At 35.6% G+C, this 27,250-nt stretch overlaps 2 protein-coding genes and 1 non-coding gene across 7 annotated transcripts; 2 read left to right on the forward strand and 1 right to left on the reverse strand.

The window, feature by feature from the left end:
- Positions 1-289: 289 nt before the first annotated feature.
- LOC112589117 (U6atac minor spliceosomal RNA) lies at positions 290-397 on the forward strand. The gene has a single exon (XR_003113294.1). It is a non-coding gene; the product is annotated as a U6atac minor spliceosomal RNA (small nuclear RNA).
- Positions 398-10,271: 9,874 nt separating this feature from the next.
- Positions 10,272-14,381, forward strand: LOC105182898 (uncharacterized). The gene is made up of 7 exons (XM_011140683.3): positions 10,272-10,493; positions 11,072-11,674; positions 12,026-12,358; positions 12,962-13,547; positions 13,714-14,008; positions 14,080-14,165; positions 14,281-14,381. Exons 1-6 carry the CDS (start codon positions 10,444-10,446, stop codon positions 14,115-14,117), a joined length of 1,905 nt encoding a protein of 634 aa, XP_011138985.1. The 5' UTR covers positions 10,272-10,443; the 3' UTR covers positions 14,118-14,165; positions 14,281-14,381.
- Positions 14,382-14,581: 200 nt separating this feature from the next.
- LOC105182880 (glycine-rich cell wall structural protein 1.0) lies at positions 14,582-26,815 on the reverse strand. 5 transcript variants are annotated; one of them, XM_019841127.2, is made up of 10 exons: positions 26,681-26,815; positions 26,060-26,166; positions 25,615-25,758; positions 25,298-25,507; positions 25,023-25,214; positions 24,690-24,861; positions 24,432-24,543; positions 24,091-24,225; positions 23,160-23,201; positions 14,582-15,047 (listed from the first exon to the last, which is right to left on the reverse strand). In XM_019841127.2, the coding sequence occupies exons 2-10, from the start codon at positions 26,152-26,154 to the stop codon at positions 15,016-15,018; spliced, it is 1,134 nt and encodes a 377-aa protein (XP_019696686.1). In that variant the 5' UTR covers positions 26,155-26,166; positions 26,681-26,815; the 3' UTR covers positions 14,582-15,015. The 5 variants fall into 5 exon arrangements, with proteins under 5 accessions (XP_019696686.1, XP_011138965.1, XP_019696683.1 ...); XM_019841124.2 differs by lacking the exon at positions 14,582-15,047 and adding an exon at positions 18,110-21,015; XM_011140663.3 differs by lacking the exon at positions 24,091-24,225.
- Between the last annotated feature and the right edge of the window lie 435 nt (positions 26,816-27,250).

Below are 27,250 nucleotides of genomic sequence, written 5' to 3' on the forward strand. Positions count from 1 at the left end.
TCGCTTTTACAAGACAGTGTATTTTGCAAACGAAAAATTTTTATTAATTTAAATTATGTAAATAAATCTATGATTTGATGATTTAAATTACGCGAATTAAATTACGTGAATGATTTTTGTACATAATACTTACACAAAAAGATATACCGTGATATTTGCAACTAACTTTTCCTTTACGATTTTGCAGGAAAATGGCTAGTTTAGAACTTATTTGTGAAGAAATAGCTTTCTCGAAAGTACTCGTTGACCAGTTACTTACTATATAAGAAGGAAGGGAACTAACCATGTCGTGTAGTATGAAAGGAGAGACGTTTAGCACTCCCCTAGACAAGGATGGACACACATACAAAACTGGTAAGGCACGGTCGTCTTCTGACGACACTTACCACATTTTTTCCGTACGAAACTTTTTTGATAACAGTTTAAATAATTTAATAGTGGCAAATAACATAGGTTTATAAATATGTTCTATATTCGTAGACTTTTTTGTATGAAGCAATTAACCTAGATGTACCAGAGAGGAAGCTGAGAGCGGCCAACATGGCGTTTTCGGTGACACTGATTTTTCGCACTGGAAATGGGCGCCATCTTCATCCATTTTGAGAGGAGAACTACGATGCTACATCCACTTTTCGGTCTTGGTGGTAAAATCTGCATGTGGTGGAAGTCCGTGCTACATCCATTTTCAGGCGGTTTATGTCTGCAACCGTGCTGCAACCATAGTTACTATCTCTATGCCAGACAATAGGCCTGTTCGTTTTGTCTGCACTGCCGAACTGGTGCAACAAGTTGAAGTGAGAAAATCTACGTTTGTTTCACTTTAACTTAATGCACTAATTCAGCAGTGCAGACAAAACGAACAGGCCTTATGCCCGAAGGTCTAAAAAGAGCGGGGGGGGGGGAGCAGGAAAAATGAAAGTACATATTAAATATTAAATCCTCTATATACGTTGCCGTATCAAAGTCTCTTGTATAATAAATGATTTGATACGTCTGGAGATGCATGATGTATCGTTGCCTGCGTCCCGTTCCCTTCGTCCTGCTTCTCGATTCAGCATCCCGTCCGCTCCGGACATTCGCTCGTGGCACTGACAGTGGCCGTCGGTGAGCATTCGATTCGCTCGGAGGAGCACATGTTAATTAATGCGACGAGACTCCGATTATAAATATCCCGCGAGTCGACGAAATATTTGAATTTTTAAAAAAGCATCAAAGAAAATCACATTGATGTTGTCATGGGTGAAATCTCACCCTGGTGTATATTTTTTTATTTTCGAAATAAAAAAAGTCAAACGAATGCAATTAAATGTTATTTATTATCGTTGAATATTAGATGAAAAGTAGAAGAGTTATTGTCCGCAGCGGATAATCTAACATTTAATAAGAACGAGACAAAATTCGCATGAGATGAAATTCCACTCTTTAACGCTACCATGACCTTTAATTATTCTCCGAAAACGGCGTTACAACAACTTTGACATTCTGTACAATTAGTTGCTAACATATTTTCTAATCGTACACATTCCTCTTTAATTAACATAAAGCTAACAAATATCCGATGCTTCGACAGAATAATTTTCTTTATTTTCAGTAATCAATAAGTAGTAAATCAATGTCGCGTACAGTTGAGAGGTCTCCTCGCATTCCCCTCCTTGTCCCGGAACCTTCGAGAAAAGAAAAAATGCCCAAGGGCAAGTCTCTTGCTTCAACCGCCGCCGAGGCCCGCAATGTTTACATCGCGCCGATTGTGTTGATCGGCTCGCGAGCGACGACACTTTTTGCCCTTCGTTTGACGTTTGACGAATTTTCCGGGAATAAGAAGTCGGAATTTCGCGCTCGGCATTCACGATTCGTCATCATCCGACTAGTAATCATAGACACTTTATGAATCTGCAATTACTCTCGTCAATCTCTGTCTGTCTATCTATTTATTGTGTTGTTGTATGTGTTACGGTTAAAGTGATAAATCCAGTTACTATGCATAACAACCGCTTATTATGCATAATAACCAATAGCTTTGGTTAATTTGATAAATTATTCATATTTTTGTAATTAAAACCCACGCGTAAATTAAAAGCGCGTAAGCTGCTGCACACACGGTTATTAAAACCCACACGTAAGTTGCAAATGCGTTTTTGTATCGCGCGCTGTGTGTGCCCAATTACGCGTAAGTTTTAATAACCGTGCATGCAGCTTACGCACTTTTAACTTACGCTTAGGCTTCAACAATCGTGCGCGCAGCGCGCGATGCAAAACGCACTTGCAACTTACGCGTAGGTTTAATTGTTCTATCTTGGCGCGGCTGCACCAAAAACTATATCGAACTAAATCTTGTTTAATACATATATGACAGCATTTTTATTATAATATATTCTATAATGAAGGTTTATAATTTATTTATTATAATACTATATAAACTTAAATAAAACATTATACCGTATATGTATAAAGAGAATTTACAAGAACATTTTATTATAATAAAAATGCTGTTATATATGCTGCTATATATTAAACAAGTTTTAGTTATGTTATGTTAGGTTTCTCAGTTGGCGCTACTGTTCTAATATATCATTTCTTTTGTACAGTAGAAAAGTGTTGCAAAGTTTTATTATAGTTATAAGTTTTACTTGTAAAAACTTATGTACACATTTATACAATAAAAAAAATAATTTGAGTTTGATACTTCTAAAAATAACACAATACGTGTTGCGCTTGTACTTGGCGCCTTTTTTTTACTTTTTTGTTTAAAAAGGTAAGTTTTATATAATATTAAATATACGTACGTTTCACGTATAACGTGATTGACTTGGAGCACTCCGCGCCCACTCGTGTTATTTATAGCGACGCATTCATACTTTCCCTGATCTGTTACATCGGATTCGATAATCTGCAAGGCACCTGAAATATAAAATGTGATATTCTCGAACAGCGTTCCTCTCAGGATTTTCTTGTCCAAAGAGAGATCAATGATGCGATCGCAGATTTCGTGTATGTCATGTCAAAATAGAGACAGTTTGAATTCGGCGTAATATGATTCTTGGAACAGACGTAAATAAGTATTGTGAAGTTTGAAGCGAGTCTCTCACAGGCATGCTTTGAAAACACGAGTTGTTTTCATTTTCAGCTAACGGACGACGCAGGCATCAACACTGATCGGCAAGGTTAGCGACTGGTGGGGGGTAACCGTGCCTTCCCGATTGTTTGGTTTCGTACCCTTGTATATGACTCCGTGATTGCGGAAAGGACATTGCGCTTCGGGCCGACGAACAACGCGCATACCGCGACGCGTAGAGTAGTACGATAGTTGTATCGCGGTTAATACGCGTTTCTTTGTCCCCGAATTTTACTTGCGCGAGTGTTAGAGCTAGAGTCAGTGTCGTCGCCAGTGCTGCGACGGAGCAACCAGAAGGACGTCGGATCGAGAAGTCAGGATGGAGAGGACTTGGAGCGCGCCGAGACATGGACAGCGATACATCATGTATGGTACCTCGAATCATTATTATTATGCAGGATTTTTCTGATTTTAACGGACCTTACTCGAAGTAAGGACATACCCGAGTCGAAATTAGATCAGCATTCATAGTTTATCATCTGAAAAATGATAAAATAGCTTGAGATTTGATTATTCGTTAACCTAATTTCACGTAACATGAGTTCTGCTTTTCTTTTCTCATAAAATATGAATGTCTATTCAAGCAAGGTTGCTGAGGCAAGCTAAGGTTTATGAATACAAATTTGTAATTATGTTCTCAATGAAAAATTGTACATAATTTAGAAAACTATGAATAATGATCTTAGAATCTGATATAAATTTTACAAGTGCTGATTTTTATTCGTCTAATAATGCTCAGATTGCTGTTTTCATTTAGAATCTGCTAGAATGTCCGTTTCTCATTCTTGCTTATCTTTCTTATTGTACCGAATCTGAATTAAAAATTCTATTAGTGAAACAGCATTATTAGACATAAGCGTTGTCTTTTTGCAGCTTCAGCTCTTTTGAGAGCTACAATTCTCATCATTCTCATTAGAAAAAAGAAAAGAAAAAAAAGAGAAGAAAATAGGAAAAAAGAACTTTAAGAATGATGAGAATAAAAAGTGTTTTTTATCTCCCATTTCCTCTAATTCTTATATGATTATTTAATCCTTATATATTTATCTCACGCGCAGTTCTAACAAAGGCAGTTCTATTTACGTTTTTATCTTTGTTCTCTTTCTGGCGCTGTTAAGCGAATATATAATCAACATCAACAAAAATTACTCATTTAAATTAAGAATATAAGGATTAAGTACATATACATTATCGAGATAAACGAGTATTAAATAACTGCGGAATACGTCGCTGTTGAAGAATCATCATGGGCGAGACTGCGAGAGTAGCCAGATGTAACGTTCAGGTAAGACAAAGCTTGTTCACTATTGCGCATCTAGATATTCTGCATTGATTTTTCAAATTGAATGCAATTTGCAGGATCAATGTAGAATTAATATTTCGACTCGGGAAAGACATTTTTTATCAAATCCTAACTTGTAGAAAATTATCGATTTGAATGTCGGCAAGAAAAAAACGGAGATTTTGTTAGATATTTGACAAAACGCCGGATCGGTATTTATCCAACGCTTAAAAAATAACATGGAGAATGTTTTAGTTGGATGAATAAATTTTCGTTACTTTCCGCTTGCGGTTTTTGATCGCTAGCGGCGATTCAGAGACGAAGAGAGAGGAGAGCGAGAAAGAGAGAGAAACGTCTTGCCAGGATTTCTGCAGACCGGTCCATTTCGATAGATTCGGTATTAAAATATTAGACGTAGAAAAAATAAGAATGAAAAAATATTTTTTATATTAGTTAGTACAGAAATTCCGACGTACTTTTGTCAAATAGAGATGAGTACCAAATTTTCTATAAGTTAGGACTAGGACAGAGAAAACGTCAAATCTTTTGCGAAGATGGAATTAAACAGCAATATAAATTTTGATTTACGATATTAATCGATATTCGATTTCCGGTACTGATTTACTTTCTCATTTCTCTTTAAGAGAAGAAAAAATTAATACGAATCGTTCGTTTATATATCCGAGTTAATTTGTGGAATAAATAAGAGGGCTAAGTACCTGAAAAATGAGAACGAATTGTCATTGTACTTGGACAATCTTCTGACACTCATTTTTTGTATTGATCGATATTCGATTTTCGATACTAATTTACTCTTTTATTTTTCTACAAGAAACAAAAATTGATACGACTTATTCATTTATCCGCGTTAATTTGATGAATACATTAAATATTGATCGGCCTTCAATTTTCGGTACTGACTGATTCTCTAATTTCTTTACAAGAGAATAAAAATTGATACGATTCGTTCTTTTATCCGACTTAATTTGTTGAATAAATTAGTGGGGTAAGTACCTGCAAGATGAAAACAACTTGTCATTGCACTTGGACAATTTTCTTGACATTGATTTATGGTATTGATCAGTCTTCGGTTTTCGGTACTGATTTATTTTCTCATTTTTTTATAAGACAAAGAAAATTGATACGAGTCGTTCGTTTATCTGAGTTAATTTGTTGAATAAGATTAGAGGGGTAAGTACCTAAAAAATGAGAACAAATTGTCATTGCACTTGGACAATTTTTTTACACTGATTTATAGTATTAATAGATATTCGATTTTCGGCACTGATTTACTCTTTCATTTCCCTATAAGAAAAAAAAATTCATACGAATCATTCATTTATCCGCGTTAATTTGATGAATAAATTAAATATTGATCGGTCTTCAATTTTCGGTACTGATTTATTCTCTCATTTCTTTATAAGACAAGAAAAATTGATACGAATCATTCGTTTATTCGAGTTAATTTGTTGAGTAAATTAGAGGGATAAATACCTGAAAAATGAGAACAAATTATCATTGTACTTGAACAATTTTCTGACTCTGATTTACGGTATTGATCGATATTCGATTTTCGGTACTAATTTACTCTTTCATATCTCTATAAGAAAAAAAATTCATACGAATCGTTTATTTATCCGCGTTAATTTGATGAATAAATTAAATATTGATCGGTCTTCAATTTTCGGTACTGACTGATTCTCTAATTTCTTTATAAGAGAATAAAAATTGATACGAATCGTTCTTTTATCCGACTTAATTTGTTGAGTAAATTAGTGGCGTAAGTACCTGCAAGATGAAAACAACTTGTCATTGCACTTGGACAATTTTCTTGACATTGATTTATGGTAGTGATCAGTCTTCGGTTTTCGGAACTAATTTATTTTCTCATTTTTTATAAGGCAAAAAAAATTGATACGAATCGTTCATTTATCCGTGTTAATTTGATGAATAAACTAAATATTGATCGGTCTTCAATTTTCGGTACTGACTGATTCTCTAATTTCTTTACAAGAGAATAAAATCTGATATGAATCGTTCTTTTATTCGACTTAATGTGTTGAGTAAATTAGTGGGGTAAGTACCTGCAAGATGAAAACAACTTGTCATTGCACTTGGACAATTTTCTTGATTTATGGTATTGATCAGTCTTCAGTTTCCGGAACTAATTTATTTTCTCATTTTTTTATAAGACAAAAAAATTGATACGAATCGTTCGTTTATCCGAGTTAATTTGTTGAATAAGATTAGAGGGGTAAGTACCTGAAAAATGAGAACAAATTGTCATTGAACTTGGATAACATTTTGACACTGATTTACGGTATTAATACGATATTCGATTTTCAGTACTGATTTCTCTATAAGAAAAAATTTCTCTATACTCTTTTATTTCTCTACAAGAAAAAAAAATTCATATGTATCGGTCATTTATCCGCGTTAATTTGATGAATAAATTAATAATATTGATCGGTGTTCAATTTTCGGTACTGACTGATTCTCTAATTTCTTTATAAGAGAATAAAAATTGATACGAATCAGTCGTTTATTCGAGTTAAGTTGTTGAGTAAATTAGAGGGATAAATACTTGAAAAATGAGAACAAATTGTCAATGTACTTGGACAATTTTCTGACTCTGATTTACGGTATTGATCGATATTCGATTTTCGGTACTGATTTACTCTTTCATTTCTTCATGAGAAAAAAGAAATTCATACGAATCGTTCATTTATCTGCGTTAATTTGATGAATAAATTAAATATTGATCGGTCTTCAATTTTCGGTACTGACTGATTCTCTAATTTCTTTATAAAAGAATAAAAATTGATATGATTCTTTCTTTTATCTGACTTAATTTGTTGAATAAGATTAGAGGGGTAAGTACTTGAAAAATGAGAACAAATTGTCATTGCACTTGGACAATTTTTTGACACTGATTTATGGTATTAATCGATATTCGATTTTTGATACTGATTTACTCTTTCATTTGTCAATAAAAATAAAAAATTCATACGAATCGTTCATTTATCCGCGTTAATTTGATGAATAAATTAAATATTGATCGGTGTTTAATTTTCGGTACTGACTGATTCTTCAATTTTTTTATAACAGAATAAAAATTGAATACGAATCGTTCTTTTATCCGACTTAATTTGTTGAGTAAATTAGTGGGGTAAGTACCTGCAAGATGAAAACAACTTGTCATTGCACTTGGACAATTTTCTTGACATTGATTTATGGTATTGATCAGTCTTCGGTTTTCGGTACTGATTTATTTTCTCATTTTTTTATAAGACAAAAAATTGATACGAATCTACCGTTTATCCGAGTTAATTTGTTGAATAAGATTAGAGAGGTATGTACCTGAAAAATAAGAAGAAATTGTCATTGCACGTGTGCAATTTTTTGACACTGATTTATGGTACTAATCGATATTCGATTTTCGGTACTGATTTCTCTTTCATTTCTCTATAAGAAAAAATTAATACGAATCGTTAATTTATCCGCGTTAATTTGATGAAAAAATTATTGATCGGTCTTCGGTTTTCGGTACTGATTTATTCTGTCATCTCTTTATAAGAACAGAAAAATTGACACGGATCGTTCGTTTAACCGAGTTAATTTGTTGAGTAAATTAGAGGGGTAAGTACCTGAAAAATGAGAACAAATTGTCATTGCACTTGGACAATTTTCTGACACTGATTTATGGTATTAGTAGATATTCGATTTTCGGTACTGATTTATTTTCTCATTTTTTTAAAAGACAAAAAATTTATACAAATTGTTCGTTTATCCGCGTTATTTTGATGAATAAATTAAATATTGATCGGTCTTCAACTTTCGGTACTGATTTATTCTCTCATTTCTTTATAAGAGAAGAAAAATTGGTATGAATCGTTCGTTTAACTGAGTTAATTTGTTGTGTAAATTACAGCGGTAACTACCTGAAAGTGAAAACAAATTGTCGTTGGACAATTTCTGACACTGATTTATGGTATTAATCGGTATTCGATTTTCGATACTGATTTACTCTTTCATTGCTCTATAAGAAAAGGAAAAATTGATATGAATCGTTCATTTATCCGCGTTAATTTTTTTTTTATTATATATAAGTGGTCCATGGGACGATTAAATATTCGAATACATGTTGCCGTATCAAAGTCTCCTCTATAATAAACGATTTGACACGTCTGGAGACGCATAATGTATCGTTGCCCGCATCCCGTTCCCTTCGTCCTGCTTGTCTGTATAAAATGTCGAATTGAAACGTATTAAAAAGTATTGACAGTTTGAATATGTCTGAATTCTGAATCTTTTTGATCCGAAGAAAAGGATTGAAAAGTATTAGTTTCTATTAAATTTTACTGCGCTAAATGCAAGACTGTCTCTTTCGCCCGGGTGCCTCACCAGGGAAATTTCTCTGGTACGCTAAATCCCGTAAGGCCATCAGTCTTTGTAGTATATTTCGTCGGTGCATAAGGTTTATATTACCTGTACATACATATTTTGAAACATTTTCTTTGGATATTATATCAAACGGATTTTGCGTGTTACGTAATATCCTTCGGACTACACGGACATTATTATTTTGATCATTTTGATTTCTTTGGTATTCATTGAATTATCCAGAACGCGCAACTGCCATGTTGAACGACTCAATTGTCGTGTGAAATGTATCGATTTTCACAAATTCATATACAATTTTTCATTTTTCACTGATTCACAGAAGTCTTTCACTTTTTATTAGTTCACGCTAGGGAAAAGATTCATGATCGCTGCCCCGAGCAGCTGCAACGCTTTTCGAATCATCTATGTCGGCGCGCTTTTACTCCTCAGATTTCTGTCATTAATAACTCGATAATTATTGCGAATCTCGCAAAATGGTATGGGACTTTTATGTTTGTCTCAACCCAATCTACCCTCACACTTCGGGTTGGCAGTTAATTACCGGACACTTCGTATGATCTTCATGATATTAATCATACACAATGTCAATTCTTTTTTTTTTGCACATGTTAACATGTTAATTCATGTTATAAACGCGTAACAATGTGCGTGACCGTGCTTGTCAAGTACGCAGTTATGGTTGTAGCACGGACATAAACCGCCTAAAAATGAATGTAACACGGACTGCCACCACATACAGGTTTTACCGTCGAAACCTGAAAGTGGATGTAGTTCCTCTCTCAAAATGGATACAGATGGCACCCTTTCCCAGTGCGGAAAGTCGGTGTCGTCGAAAACACCGTGTTGGCCGTTCTCACGTTCCTCTCTGGATGTACATACAATATTTAGAAAATATACAATATATATATTTTACAGTTTTTATAACATATTTGTAATATAATTAAACATCAGCTCAGAGAGATTTTTATTTTTCGTTAATAAAAACTCAGTTTCTGAACGTCATTAAAGCTGAATTTGAATTTTAACTTTTGAATAACCCATTATTTTTAGACTCGTTATTTTTATTAGTTCCAGAGTTCCCGCTACGAGTCGCCACCTGCGAACTGTAGAAGTCGTAGTACGACTCAACAGCAAGTCAAATAAGACTTTTAAGATCCTTAAGCTATTTTTTTAACTTGACAATGCATCAGGCAGAATTTTATTTTTTAGTATAATCTTTAGACTTGCTTTAGAATTGCTGGAATTGCTTTAGAAACTGCTAGTTATATTAGTAATTTTATGCGTATAATTTTACAGCTATATTTATTGAAAATGCAGCATATACATATATATTTTTATAATATTTATTTTCCAACGTATGCTATAAACAAAATAAACAGATTCTTAAAAATTTCCAATTTTAACAATTTCTATAATCACCGGAATTTTAAATATGTATATCGATAGTGGATAAAATAGAATGAATATATATTTGACTCGTAACTGCGCGCATCGCGGCACTGCGTGCGCCACTGCAGCTTAAAAACAGCTGAGCTTTTAAAACCACAAGAATGCTTTCTGGAAGCTTTGTCAGTCCTTCTTTCGAGTGCTCAGATACTGAGACAATAAGTTCTTTTTCGTTTGTCAGTTTCGTTTATGTTCTAAAGCGATGATCACCGCCAATTCGCGGCGTACTCGATACACCACGCGCGTTGTTATGTAAGTATAGATGCAGTGTATATGCATTTTAACACTGGGAACAGTCAATATTATTCTGCAGCTTGTAAATGGATCATCTAATATTCCATCTTTGAATAAATGACGTTTGTTATTCGTATATTGTCAAATTACAAACATGGCAGAGTGTTGTAGCTTCAGGATATTAATTCGCAATTGTGAGTGGCATAGACCTGTATGATCATTAATAAGGACAAGAATAACTAATATTCATAAATTTAAAGTTGATTTTTTTAATTATAATCTGTATAGTATTATATTTTTATATGTTAATTTCTGAAAAATGTCTAATTTCTTTAGAACTTATCAAGCAATAAAGTTGACAATGTTGTAGTTGATCATAGAACCGATATTTAACTCATTTTGTACATTAATATGTACAAAAATAATATAATAAAACATAATTCACATATTTATTTGTAAATTTACAAATTTCTATATCAATTTGTAACTTTTTAAATTATTCTAATCTTATATATTCTCAATATTTATACAAATAAATGCTATTTTATTAAAAGGATCAGTAATTATTCATTTCTAATCTTCAATTAAATCTGCAGCTCTCCTGATATCACTGCCAACGACGAAATATCCAGCATTTTAACAGAGCTATCAGAGTCAGATGTTGGAGGTAGTGAAGAAGTCTCATCTGAGGAGGAGCACATCATCTCCGATGCGGAACAAAAGCACGATGCTGAGCAAGACGCGTCTTTGTCAGACAATTCGAGCGACCGAGCGATCGACGATGCGAACGAGGATATTTACATTGGTAGAGACAAGATCACCATTTGGAAGAAGATTCCATGTACAAGCGGAACCGCTAACACGTTCAAGGAAGATACCAAAAAAGAAAACGTCCGTCACTTCTGTGAAAGCCAGAAGTGCGAGATCGTGGATGAAGTGTCGGCTCTCTTTAAGATTATCGACAATGGGATGTTAGAGGAGATCGTAGCCTGCACTAATTTGCTGATTGAGCACAAGCGCCTATCTCGCACGTATTCCAGGGAGAGAGACGTCAAATGGACAACGAAGGCCGAACTGTTGGCACTGATCGGTCTGTTGTATCTCACCGGTGTGAAAAGAGCCAACCACACAAATCTGCTGGAGTTGTGGACGGACGACGGTACCGGTTTGGAGATATGTCGCTCCACTATGAGTTACAGGCAAGGAATGCGCGAGACTGAGTATGAAAATCCAGCAGGTATCTTATCTACGAGAGCAGAAAGGGAATACTCGTCGCAATCACTACGTGTCAATTTAAATAACCAAGTTGCAGTATGAACAGGAGAATAACACAAATATTCTTACATATTATTTATTTAAATTACCTTATATTTCCTTTAAATTATATCAAAATTTAACAACTGTAATGTTAGGGAGATAAACGCTCGTTTCTCTTCTAATTTCTCTAAATTCACTGAAATTGTTTTACACCCCTCGGGTTGTATGATGCGAATTACATTTCTTTGCAGAATTTTAATCATCGAGTCCGATTCAACTTTTCCTGGTTACAGGAGATTTCTGTTCCTTCTGGATTGTCTGCGATTTGATGACAGAAGCACTAGGACCATGAGGCTGAGGACGGACAAGCTGGCGCTCGTGAGAAACGTCTGGGAGAAATTTGTACAAAACTGCAGGGACTCGTACTTGCCCAGCGAACACCTCGCCGTTGGCGACAGACTGCAGGCGTTCAGAGGCAGCAAATGTAGCTTCGTGCAATATATGGCTAACAAGTCGTGCACAGCAGCGAAATATGGGCTGAGGATCGTCGCTTTGGTGGACATCAAGACGTCTTTCACCTGCAACATGGAACTCTGCTGCGGTCAACAACCTGACGGTCCTTACAGGTAACGGTGGGCGTTTAGATTTCCGTCCAAAGTTTTCAGACAATGAGCTTACGAAAAGTACAAGGGAAAGCAGACTCGATGATTGCGAAGCCTCCAAATAATCGACAAAGGCTGATATTGATCTTTGTGTTGAAATAAATGATCGTTTCAATCTTTATAAAGACCATCTTCGACCTGAACTGCATTCTTATTTTACATTATTCGATTTCCATAAACTCTTAAGTTATTACTTTGCGATTTTAGCAAAAGCCCGATTGTTTCGAAGACTACAAAGTCAAAAATTCTTAGAAATCTTGAACATTCTAAATATTTAATGTATTGATAAAAGATACATAGGCATGAATTATATTGGGACAATTCTATCGACACAATTATATTTGTATCAACAATTATTACCAGCTATCATCTCTTAATGCCAAATATTACAACTGCATTACTTTGACCAGCTATAATACTAAGATTTTCAATATATTCAAGATTTTCGAAGCATTTAAATGATTCAAGAGACGATCGAGAATTGCTGGTTTCGAACGATACTTAAAACAATTCGAGACCTGTCGTACATAATCCAAGTGATTCTAAGTGTTCCAAACTTATCCACAGGCTCAGTGACGACCCTGCGGCCACCGTGCACAGGCTGATCAGTCACGTGAAAGGTTTCTTCGCCAACGTGGTGAGCTGCGACGGTCGTTACGCAAGTTATCCGCTCATTGTCTCGCTCTTAGACGACGGGATAACGTTTCTCGGTGCGGTGGGGACAGCTCAACCGGAGGTGCCGTTGTGTTTTTTACCACGTAAATCACGGCCCGCTGGCAGTTCGCTTTTCGGCTTCCGCGACGATGTCACACTGGTGTCGCACGTATCCCATGAGAAGAACAAGAAGACCCTCGTTATGCTGTCGAGCGGGCATCACGACGCGGACATCGACCCGCGGACCAACAGACCGGTGATCGTGGAGGACTACAATGCGGCGAAAGATGCGATGGATGCGATCGAGCGAACGCGCGCGATGTACTCCGTGTCGAGGAGGACAACCAGGTGGCCGTTGGCGGTGTTTTTCGCGCTGCTTGACGTAGCTGGAATGAATGCTCAGGTTCTCTACAACGTATCTCGCCGGGAGTCGCCGCATAAGTACCGAAGAGTCTTCCTGAAGAATCTCGCGCTCGCATTACTGAAGCCGCAACTGCAGGTAAGTGTTGAAGCGAGAACGAGTTGAAGGTTTCCGCTTAGACTTGCCAATAACTTTCTTCTGTAAAATGTTTAATAGATATAAATAAAAAAAGACATCAGTTTTATCATGTGAAATGCGTTTGTGCGTTTTAAAGATGATAATCAGATTGATACTTTGGACGTAGGAGCGAGCGAAGATCAAGACGTTACCTCTCAACATCCGGGCGGTGATCCTGCACCAAGTGGGTGACTGCGAAGGCAATCAGCACGAGTTGGAGCAGAGTTCCTCGAGGAAACGCAATCACGAAGTGATGAACGACGAGGGCGCAGCCAGGAAGAAAGGTCGATGTTTCATGTGCGGCCGAGCGAAGAACACCAGCACGACGCTCAAATGCCACAACTGCTCGAGGTTTACGTGCAAGAGGCACATGGCTTGTATAAAGTACACCTGCGAGAAATGCGAGACCAAAGCGAATGAAGGTAAGAGGTCACCCTCGCGAGCGTTGGCGTTGTATACGGCCAAATAAAAGATTTATTCTAATTTTTGCCAGACTCATCCGACTCGTCAGGCGAGACGTTTCGTACATAACTTCGCGCACCACCTCTCGAACCTGTAAGATATCACTGTATAGAAGATGTAAGTAGTATAAATAATTTCCACCGTATAATATTTTATTATATATATATAACGAATGTGTGACACAAATTTCAAGAATTTTAATCGATGAGATAAATTTGGAGATTTTTTACAGCAAACCGTTAATGTTACCAGAACTGTTAGGACATCACTGTACATTGCTTCGATATTTATAACGTGTGAATAAATACTTAATAAAAGGATATTTAAAATTAAGTTCTGTAATGTTCATTTTAGATTATAAAATTAGGAGAACCGTTTTGCGTATTATTGAAATTGAATCCTGAAATGTGCTCTCACAGAGACACAAAGCGTCACTTTGAGAAGATCTTGAGAATAATATTTGAAGATTTGAAGCTGCGAAAGCAAAGCGAAGCTTTCGACTGTTCGTAAATAATTTTGCAATGTGCGATACAAACGTTAAATGATCGTTTATTGATTATCATGTATATATTACATTGGCTACATCAATCCATTGTACCAACTTCCATTGTACTTACAATATACAATTGTTACAGAGAAATATCATGCTATCTTTTAACTTGACTTTTATACAATAATTTCAGAAATATACAAGTGTCGATTCAGCAACGTGGGTCGTCAGTAACCCACGCGCTTACATGAAAAGCTTCGTTGGCAATGTTGGGTGAAACACGATATCCGTAACCTAGGTGCATTGGCAGCTCAGGGATACCGTAAAGAGTTTATGGTCCTCAAGTTGATGCAGTCACGGCGCTTCGTCTCCGATTTCACTGTGATCGCGGGAACGCGACTTTTCGGGGACGTGTCACCGAAGATGCGAAACCAGTCATGTGGCAATTATTGTCGATGACTCCCACGGCGCGGATGATCAAGTACCGCGGTTATACTTGGTGTGAGAGCCTAGAGAAAGCAACAACAGTAAATTAAATGCAGGAGCTGAACGATCGATTGTTAGATCAGTAAAATCAATCTATACTCGTCGTTAAGTTTTTAACACTAGTCTTATCTATCGTTTCAACGTCGTTTTCAACAACTGTCGTTTGCGACTATTACTACTTGCTTACTCGAATGACTTGTCTGTTCTCGATTAGCGACCGAATCAATATCACTGAATCGTATTCTGTGGCCAGTTCTTCTAGCCGCGCGTGTCTATCCTTCTCTATCATAAGTTTCGAAAGCGGACGAGCCGAGTAATTATTGTCGCTTTTAGTTTCCTTTTTTGACTTTTTCTCTTTTTTTTTCTCTCTCAGAACAATCTGACCGCCTGACGAATTATCGTTAACCATCGTTAACGGCAGCTATCGTGTACACAAAGCGGTAAAATGACTCGTTTATGGGAACTCGTTTCGTGTGAAAAGCTGCATATATATAATAACTCGTAAACTCTTGTAGCGATAATAATAACGCGATACGAACGTCACCGCCGTAAATTCTTTTCGCGAAAAATGCGAATCTCTAAACGAAATCACCTCCACTCTTGTCCTAACGTACGCTTCTACTCAGTTGTAGCGAATATTTTATTCTTTTTTCCCTTTTCTTTTATCTCTTAGGTCGTGTGTGTTTATACGAGAGACATAAATATAAAGAAACGCAACTTTGCCTGTTATAGTCAAATGAACTTTCGTTTTGTTTCGATTTCGATACATATGTGTCGTCTGTAACATGTATTTTCTTTTGTTTCAATCTCATCTATGAGTATTCTACTGAACATGTATACTTTACACTCTATAAATGCAGCAGTTGAATTCTCGTCTGCTCCAATTAATTTTTCGTATGCATATAAATACGTACTGATCAAAGAGTGAAGCTAGAGAGAGGAATAAACTTTCGGGTTTCAAAACAAATGTCTCGGTCCAATGTCGAGCTTTCTTCGGTACAGGTTAAGTAAAATAAGAAGATAAAAAAATGATGAAGGAACTGATTGAGATTAACAAGAAGAAATTTCCAAGATTTATATATGAAGCTTGCGAAGTGACATAAGAATGTTAAATGATGCTTACTTATAGATAATTATATTTATTAATTCAAGCTTCAACATCTCTTTCTACCCGATGAAATTTTTCTCCTGACGAAATCAATATACATTTCGTTGCCATGAGGAATATTCTTCGAGACCTGATATGTATGTTGACTTCGGTAAGCAAATCTTACTTTTTTCTTATATTATCTTATTTTATACCCGACATTGAATATCTATTTCGTTTAATCGCGGTTTCCTTTTGTTAGTTTTTTAGTTAGTTTTCCCTATACCAAAGGAAGTTCAAAATTTGACCGAATCGTTCACTTTGAAATCTGATTGATCATCCTCTTCCTGACTTCACCCTCTCAATTTATTTACGTACGTTAATATCTGCGTTCCAAACTCACGTTTTTTTTTGCAATTAAACACATCTAAGAGCCTTTCCATTCTTATCATAAATATACGCATGTCCTTCTCTTTCCTCCTGTCTTCCCCTTTCTCTCAAAACTGATAGCTTTTCACAAAGAACGGATAGATATTTATTTGTATTTACTCACCTGAGCTTTTGGGTTGAGGTCTACTCGAGCATTTCATTTCATTTAACATTTACAGTATTTTGCTTTTTGTGCGCGTTTCGCACGACTCTCATGAGAGTCTCGTTATTTGTCTTGCTTGCTTTCCCCTGCCTTTTCTCACGTCGCAGAACTTTTACGAATTTCTGTTACTTCTTGGTAATACTTGTGCCGTCGAACGTGCACGACTATCGATCTACCATTATTTCATAGATCAGAGGAATCGCGATTAAAAACATCGTGTATAAAAAAAAAACTGTACATAATAAATTTATGTCCAGTAGATATTATTACACATTTATATAGGGGTTAAAAGTGTGAAGCGAAATTGTTCATAAAGCGTAGGACACTAATTGGTACGTATTACTCGAGCTTATATTGACTATATCAAGGAAGCAACCGTGCAATCAAGGATAATAAACTCTACCAATATTATTTTTATTGCTTTTCTCTTTTTGGGATTCTCTTTTTGTTAGTTATTTTTTTCGTTTATAGATTTTAACATGTTCTTGAAGGGACGATATTCTTTCTCTATCTTCGTCTCTCTTTTTCCCTTTCTCTCTCTCTCTCTCTCTCTCTCTCTCTCTCTCTCTCTCTCTCTCTCTCTCTCTCTCTCTCTCTCTCTCTCTCTCCTCTCTCTCTCTCTCTCTCTCTCTCCCCCTCTTTCTCTCCCTCTCTCTCTCATTCATTGTTTCCTAAGTATTTCAGCTTGTTGTTACGCCTGTGAAATAAACTAAGTTTTCGTCAAATTTTTCATTACATTAGTATTTTGAGTACTCGAGCACGCTGCTTATAGACTCTGTGTTATGCTCTAGTCGTACTTACTCTGGCCATTTCTTAATTTAATGCGTAACACTTGATTAGTATTATAATGCTAAACGATATGTTGTGATCGAGCTCAGACGGAATAAATATATCGTGAAATATAAACTCAACCTCGGCCTGAATTTCTCGATTCATTTTGCTCATGATTATGCGGAGAAATGGACGAGAGAGATATACATGTGGAGACTTACACATTTACCTCGAGCTGTAGTTACTGACTATTGATTGTTTGCAACGCTACGCATAAGTATGACGCAAGGGTGAAATATTAGAACTATTTTTGAAATAATGACGTCACACAACATGAAACTATAGAATTTACGATCTTCAGATTCTTTTGAATCTACTTTTTCTCTCAAGCTTTGGGTATTGTAAATCAAACCTTATACTTTCGTCAGTTTATATAATATATTCATACATTGTTTATTGTTTATTTTTATATTTCAAATCTTTGATTCTATGGTTTCTCAGATCCTGATCTCTACACCCTTCGTCCATAAGTTTTTTCGATAAATTTTGGAGTCGATTTTCCCTTAGTGAAAATACCGAGAGAAATTATTATTATAATCTCATATTTTTTTTTCCATTTTCAAGAATTGATTTTGTTTTTAGCTAAACACTACTGTCAAGTTATAAAAAAATTTTTACTTTTCACTTTACTTCTTAAATCAACATTTTTTCGTACTTTCTTTAATTCTAACAGTTAAAAACTACAGTTTTCGGCTCTCAGTGCTTTCATCAACTAAAAATCGGTTTTCAAATCGATCGAAGAATCTGTGAACGAAGGAACGATTTAAGGCTCGGTAGATCCACGAAAACCTAGCAGATCGCCCGAGCAGGTAATAATCTCTAATCTACTAGGATTTCGTAAAAAAACTTCATACCTACTTCATCGCTACACTATCGAGACGATTTTTCGCTCAATTATCGCTTATTCGCCCACTCGCTCTTTGCGAGATTAGCCTGTCTCTTCCTAGGGCAGTTGCTGGTCTTTTGCGTCCGTACTTTTTTTCTGTGTCTCTCTCTCGTGCCGGAGGTGAGGTGACAATAACAGCAAATCTTCGGTGTGATGATTTTGTACAATTTTTTTTCTTTTTTCTGCATTCATCATGTCTTTCATTTAAATCGAACTTACATTATATCGAAACATGACAATACGACTGTCGTTATACGCTTTATAAATATATAATTTTCTGTGTGTGTATATGTGTGCATATATATTCGTAAAATAAAAGTTCATCGTATACAAGAAATGCAGTATAAATTTCAACAAAAGATTTGTTAAGTATAAGTTAAAATAACGTAAGACAATTCGACATCATAGAATGCAATCGTTCATTTTCCTTCCAGTATCAATCGTTTCATTCCGAATACTACAATTTTTCGCCGGATGAAAGACACTAGAATAAGAATTAGAATCCTCTCAGTTCTCTCAGATTCTTGTAGTTTTTCGACGATCAACTGGTTATTTCCCAAGTTTTTTGAAGAGTTTTCAAGCGACAACTGTCGATTGTTATATTGGCTAATAATCAACAATAGTGCGGTGACCGTTTACCGAATTACGCACAATTATAAATATCGAAAATAAAAATCGACGGTGTCTTTGGTAATTGCGTGTGATTCAGGTGTATAAAAAATATATATATGTCGGAGATTTCACTAAATTAAAAAATATAAGACCCTCGCCTTTAAAGATGTGAAATATGCAGTTCTACATTTCGCGCGTTGTGTCCTTTTTTCAATCAATGGGTTTATTTACGAGTTTCTATTTACACAATAGGAGATTGCCCATACATTTGCAATGTGTCGTTAATAATTGTTATCATTCTATCGTTTATTGTTGTGTATATATGTTGATGAGTGTGTGTTCAAATTACTGTTAATATTAAATTACACTATTTTCCGCTTAAATCGTGGATGAGACAAGATCGACAAGAGCGTGGCGCCTCGTCGGAGCTACACTTAATTCTAGAGATCGTCGTATAAGCGACATAATGACGTGGTAGTAGTAGTAATAGTAACTGCCGAGTGTCGAGTATAAAATATTATTTCCCTACATCATCGAGTACGTGTGTGAATCGATTGATCAAAAGTCATTCTGCGCGCGTGACGAACGGGATAGCTAAACGGGAACGGAAAAATCCTTCGAAAGCAAAGTGATGCGGAGAAAGTTGGAAATCAGCGGATACACGAGTATCACTTTTTGACAGATATGAAGCCGATTTTTCCCCGGCATAAATTTTTATTGCGGTTTCAACAAATTATTTTGTTGAATTATATAACTATGTTATTTCATTTTTATTAGTTAAATAATAATTTTAATAATAATAATAATAAATGTAATAATGTGTGTGTATATATATATATATATATCTCAATATATATTTTTGTGCAAAGTAAAGTGTTCTACATTTGTAAAACTTCAATTTTAACGACGGATATTCCGATTAATTCGAAATTGAAGATCAGAGAATTGTGGTACTCTGTATATTCAGGTCTTTGCACAATATTCTATCGTATAATAACTATATAAACCACTTAAAATAAACCGAAAATAAAATATAAATTATTCGACACGTTGACTGCCACGAATTGATTGTCCCAGATTTTATTAGTTCTGGATAGTTCCGGAGTTGGCAATAAAGTTTGAATATTCGAAATCATAGCAAATATACATACTGATGTTTTCTGATATATTTATATCTGATATGTGTCAGCCTATACATCAGTTGGTTTTCTCGGGCAATGAACGTGTCAACACAATATGAATATTTTTATGTAACGTGTAAATTTGTACTTTATATACACTATAATTCATAATCTATTTACTCCATCCATAAAATGGAATAAAATTTACTCTATTTATATAATCAAATCAAATATAAACAAAAAATAATTTAAATAATATCACCTCCACACTTTATAAATTATAAGCTTAAACGCGTTTTAACAAATTAGCAAAATATAAAGATGAGCATGACTCAATTTTAATCGAATTTGACAGTTTATAGAATAAAAACGTTAAAATGATTGAATCAAATAGAAATCTTATATCGAAAAAAATCAGCTTCATACTTGTCAGAAAGCGTCAATTTCTATACGTGTAAATACCACCTTTCCCATCTTTCCCAGGACTATCCTACGGAGAATGGAAATCAAACATGTGATATACATGATTTTTCGCGATGATTTTCTCTTTCATGAGACTTTGCTTTCAAGATTTTCCGATTATTTTTATTATTTATCGTCATCGTCGTAGTCGATTCTCTTATCTCACAATTTCAAAAGAGAGATACATCTAACACTCTCTTCCTCTAACTCTTTACGCGTGGCGATCGAATCCTCATCTTTTATCTATGAATTTAATTTTAATTCTTTTTTTTTGTTTTTTTTTGCTTTTCTCTGAAGAAAAATGTTGTCTACCTACATATAAAATTAACGAGCGGATTTACTGTGTCGAATCTTTAATAACGTCGCTGAGACTGGGCGTTTTGGTAACCAGCACTGCCACCTGCAAACAACCATAGCTCCTCCGTTCAATTACTCGGGAAATAGAATTCGTATTCTGCCTCTCTATATACATTACGAAATATTATTGTTTCTTATTCGTTATCGACTCTCATTAAATTATTATATATTCCTCATCTCTCATCCTACGCATGCTATGTTAAGATCCTTTTACTACCAACACCTGCATTCCTACGGATCTTTATCAGGACATTGTCTATTACCTTTTAACGTGTGTAAATGTGCGTGTTTATGTATGAGATGGTACGTTCGAAGAGAGAGAGTTCTCTTTGCCTAATTTGACACATAACAGAAAAAATGGGTTTTTCCTCGATTTTTTCTCGTAACGATAATATTCCTCCAAAATATTTTTTCCAAGATCTCGGGTTTGTAGTCTCGTAACTTTCTCAAAGTATTAACGCTATTAATGCTCTCTCATGACATTTTCAATATTATGAAATCTTATATCTTTTCGCTTTGTTTTTCTCTAGAATTGTGAATGAACTTGTGATATTGCTATATAGTGCTCTGTAATATTGTTAATATACACATATATATTCCTCGTAAAGTCGCGAATATCCTAACATATCGGGATAGACGTAGATAGACAGACTTTTTGGTGATATCGTGTAAAATTTCTCGATTTCTCTCATACTTTTCGTAATATTGCAAACGTTCCGTTAATTTGTACTGTAAATACTTGTCGCAATGTCATAAACGTTTTCCTCCATATAATGTTGCTTTTATTCCTACTGCGATGTAACTGCGTATACGTTACACGTCAAAATCACACTACCTCATACCTAAAGTTTGTGCATGTATATATATATATATATATATATTTTTTTTTATTTCGTCCTTTTCTTTGCACTACGAGTTGTTACGAATAGTGCACAACTGACTATAACTCTTTCATTCGGATCAATTAGATGAATTCGCAATTCTTGAATTCATAATCCATTATCTCTCGATTGTATATCCAAATATATGTAATACGATGATACTGGTACACTTAGATATACTGAAATTCACTATAACTCACTGACACCTATCCTCAAGAATCCGAAAAATATTATGGAGAAAATACTTATATATACTCTTATCTCTTTTGCATCTTTACGATTTATAGATTCTACCTATATATTCTAGCGCCTTCTACTTTCTAACGCCTTTCCTATAGTTTTAGGATCTTTGTGTGCCACATTTGTTTTTCTTTTTCGATATTAATGCCCCTGACTCTCTATCGTGAATACGTTATCGTGAATATCGTTATTTCATATCCTCGGAAAAAGATGCAATTTCAAACACCTTTTCTCGATCTCAAATTTCGTTAAATTATATATACATACTTCTTTTCTGTATGTAATATTATATGCGAATATATATTATGTATTCGTTAAAAACGATATGTTTCCGTAACTTGTTTCAATGTTTATTATATTTCGTTTGTTTGATAAATTTTACAAATTCTTAACAAATTTTGTTGTTTGATCGATGACGATCTTAATCCGAGGGTAACAAAGTACAACAGGAGCTCTTTATAATCTGAATGACGCAAATATTGCAAACATTATTTGAAAACATTATTATTTGTAAATTTGTAAAATCTTGTGATATTTTCTCCTCAAAGATGAAGTTATAATTTTTTAATAAGTTTAAGATAAAGCAAATATTATTTTATATAATTTAATTGAAAAAAGAAAATATGAAATTCTTTATTATACAAATAATCACCATAACAAATTATGATATTCAACCAATTGAACAAATTATATCAGAATGAGCGGAATGCTTTGCCAAAATTTCATTGTTTTATATTTACTTATTTTTATCATCATTACTCATTATTATTTATTCGTATTCAATGAAGATAGAGAAAAAGGAAAAGGGAGCGCGCGCAATAAAATAAAATTTATTAAATAAACAATAATTGTACAGAATAAGGACGTAAGAAAGAACATTATGATAAATAAAGTAAATAAATAAAAATAGAATATAAACTTAATAAAAAATAGAATAGAAAACTTTCGTTTGCGTCACTCATATTCCAAGTTGCTCCTTTTCTCGAATAATATTACGATAATATAAGTATATGTCCGCGTTAGAACGAGTGTCAATGGGCTTTGCCGTATTGCGAGTTGTACTTACCGTAGTCCTGTTTCCCATAAACTCCGTCTTGGTTTGAATAATCTATAATTACACAAAAGAAGAGCGCAATTTTAAACGAATGTTTCACAGCTTAGAGAAAACACCAGAAATGGTTGGGGCAGGGGGGGGGAGCTATAACGAGAATACAACAGGGTTTCCATAGGAGAGGAAAAAAAAACGGAAACGAGAGTTTAATTGAAATTAATCGATTTAGCTTATAAATTTTATTTTTTTAATTAAGATGACAAGGAAGCAGTATTGAATATAGCTGCAAAGTTATAAAAATATAACAAAAATAATAAAACTATGCTAAGAACTAATAGAATAAATATGATAACAGTTTTGTTGATAAGCGATAATGATAATTCCATAAATTTATCTCGTTTTCTGATAAATGTCTCATGGAAACCCTGTAGTATTCTGCAGTGAAAGATGACAGGAGGCAGTGCTGACAGTGTCCCGATAATATGGCTCTATATCCGATTGCCTTTATGAATTTTTAGGGATAGGGATAATTTCCGTGTGAAACCATACGTAACTTTTTTGACGATTACAAAGTGACAAAGTGATGCGGTACACCCAAAAATCCGACGATACTGCACTATTCGAAAAACGAAACATCGGGAGAGAGAATGTCGGAAAGCCCGATGATGTTTAATGTTAAAACGAGACATTAGATCATCTTTCGGAAAGTTGTCACAAAACAAAAGTAAATCTGTGATATTCTGCAATTGTGTAATATAAATTCTGCAACACGACAAACTTATGATACTCGCAATCGTCAACTTCCACTTCCGATAATTCAACGTCTCGTTCCGCGATGGAAGAGCAGGAACGAGAGTTCTCGGGGATCGTTCTAACGACCGTAACGAAAGAATTAATGAGTTGTATATACATGAACGATGTGACATAAGCGGACGAGATAACTAACCGTAAGATTGCGTCGAATAACCGCCCCGGTCGATTACGTTGTCATTAGAAAATCGGTCGTCATATGGGTTAACAGGGGTATAATCCCCGTTCCCGCCACCCGGCCCCGCAGCTGGCACTGCCTCCTGGTAATTGGCTGGACATGCATCACCACGTAGTATTAATTAACTAACTGTTTCACGACTCTAATGCCGATACGATTCCGCTCGTGACGCAGTCTTGGAACATTTCCGCTTCGCGACGAGGATGCGCGGAGTTAATCGGAATGTTGGGAGAAAATTGACGATGAACGTTGCGTGCGCACTTATTCTTTCGTTCTTATTTCTACAGTCAACGGCTTACCTGATTGTGGTGCTTTGCCGTAATTGTACGGATCGTTAAAGCCTCCGGTAGCCGGAACTGACGATGCTCCGCCGCCATATCTGTTGTCTGGTGGAGCGGATGAAGGGTAGCCCTGGAAGCAAGAAAAATATTTGAATTTCCGAAAGGTTTAACAAAGCAACAAAAAAGTGTATTTGTAAATCAAAGTTTTGCGAAAGATTTTCACAAAATTCTCCTTCGAACGAGGACCGAGCTCGAAGAGGGATCTACAAAACTTACTGTTTGCGCATAATCTGGTGGCTGCTGATAACTTTCGTAACCAGGATAAGATTGTGTATATCCTTGTTGCGAGCCATAACCACCGCCACCACCACCGTATCCCACCGATTGTTGCTGAGGTTGCTGCTGACCACCGTAAGCGTTATTTGAACCACTGCCGTAACCACCTTGACTGAAATTATTATTTACCACAGTTAACATCTCTCCGGTCTCTCTTAATCTATAGATACAGTAGATCAAATAGATGGTCTATTTGATCTACTGTATCTGTTATCTATACACTGGGATATTCCTTTATATCTTGATCAATAAAACAGTTTCTGAAGAACTTACTTGGACGATTGAGTAGCATAGCCATTTGATGGCTGTGAAGACGGTTGATCGAAACGAGGTCTCTTCGAAGGTCCGTTGGAACTCGGCGGACCTCCACCTCGCTTGGTCGGACCACCACGTCCACCGCCAATTCCTCTGCCGCCACGGTCGTTAAAGCCGCCTCTGCCACCTGGCCCACCTCTAGATCCACCTCTGTATATATAAGATATTTTAATTATATCACAAGTGACAGCTAATTTTCAAGCGAATACATAATTGAAACAAGCTATCGCTACCTGGATCCTCCTCTACCACCTCTATCCATGCCACCGCGGCCACCACGGAAATTATTATTTCCACGACTATCGCCTCTACCAAAGTCTCCTCTGCCTCTGCCACGGAAACTATTGTTACCACCCCTGTTCCCACCTCGTGGAGGGCCTCCCATTCCCAAAGGTGGTGGTCCACCACCTGGTCCACTAGACATGCCAGGTTCTGGTGGGCCACTACAAATATATTATTAATAGTACATTGTTTTAAATTCTATTTTAATATTTCATATGTTGATTGACTTTATTTGTAGCAAATAACAATTCTCTAATAATATAGTTACCCTGGTGGAAAATGTCCACCACGTCCACCACGACCTGGAGGACCACCTCTGCCTCTCATTCCTGGAGGACCTCCTCTCATTCCTCCACCAGGTCCACTGCCTCGTCCGCCACGCATCATGCCACCGCCTCGGGGAGGACCACCCCTGTTATAGAACAGAAACTTGTATTTTCTCTAATTATTTTAATTTAAATATCTGTTGGAAATATCTGTACATATAACAATATCCTCAATTATTTACTTAAATATACTTGTGTATATGCCTATTTCTTGTTTGTTATTATTTATATATTATTTATGTTCACAATATATACTATATTTGTTTATTTAAGAGCCATCAATAAAATAGTTTCTGCAAATTGTTTTGGAATAAACTATTTGTGAACCAATATTCAGTAGCTAACAAGTTAATTATTTATTTTGCAAAGTTATATTAAATAGCTTACCTTCCCCGATCTCCAAAACCACCTCTTCCTCTCATTAATCCTCCAGGGCCTCCACGGCCCCGAAATCCTCCTCTACCAACAGGTGCACCATCCATTGTTAAGTGATTCTACAATATTTTTGCATGTTAGATATATTTGTGAATCTAGAAGTTGGAAAATAATTTGAGAATTTAAGAATCAGACTAGAATCATTATTTAAGAAACAATAAGCTTGAAAATCTAAAAATTAAAATCCCTTAAATATTGTCAAGTCTATTTATATTGAATTTATAAAATGGATGCGATTACTAGACCCATAAATTGTTACATTTTTACAAAAACGACAAAAAAAGATCAACGATGTTCGTTTTCTATTCTGTTGTAACAATGAATACTTTATGCGAAGCTTCAGGCACAGCGATATTCTATGAAATTGTTTTAACATTCGCAATAGTCAATATTATCAAAATGTGCGACGAAAACGCGAAGGGAAAATCAGTAACGCGGAATTGCTATACTGACGCTACCCTTGAGAAACGTTTTTTTGAGGATCTGTTGAAAAATACAAGTTAGGACGAAAAATCACGTGAATCTCCATCGCTTGCGAGAAAACGATTGATTTGATGAAATTTCTTCACTCACTAGATACGACGTTACAACGAGGACTCGTCCGACAAGGATGCTCCAAAAGCGGGAAAGATGACAAAGAAAATGGACGCCGGTTGATGGAGCGGAAAGAGAAACATCGACCTCGGAGAGGATATAATGGCGATTTAGCGACGAAAAGAAAGAGACTGCGTTCCGAAATTTACTGCCAATACTGAAAATATACAGTTTGTGTCACATATATTATAGAATTTCAGTGCTGACAGTGAATATCGGAACGCAGCCAGAAACGTTGGTGCTGCGCTCTGTCCCTATACCTGAGCCAATCGGATTTTTGTCTCATCTAAAAATTACCGTATTATTAGGGCTATTTCCACAATTCAAGCTTGATGACTTTTCGACAGTGATCCAGAAAAATCTCGTTCAAGTATGTAAATTAGAATTTCATCATGATGAATAATACGAGTTCCGGGTGGAATTTCTCTCTGGAGAATTCTATAAATTTTTGTCCCTCAAAAGTTCAAGAGACTTCCTATCGATTATAAGGCCGGGTCTACGATAGGTGTAGTAAGCTTTAACCAATCCTAGTCGATTTTTACAAGAATA

The sequence above is a fragment of the Harpegnathos saltator genome, unplaced genomic scaffold (assembly GCF_003227715.2).
Source record: "Harpegnathos saltator strain DR-91 unplaced genomic scaffold, Hsal_v8.6 scaffold403, whole genome shotgun sequence".
In the NCBI taxonomy this organism is placed as follows: Eukaryota; Metazoa; Arthropoda; class Insecta; order Hymenoptera; family Formicidae; genus Harpegnathos; species Harpegnathos saltator.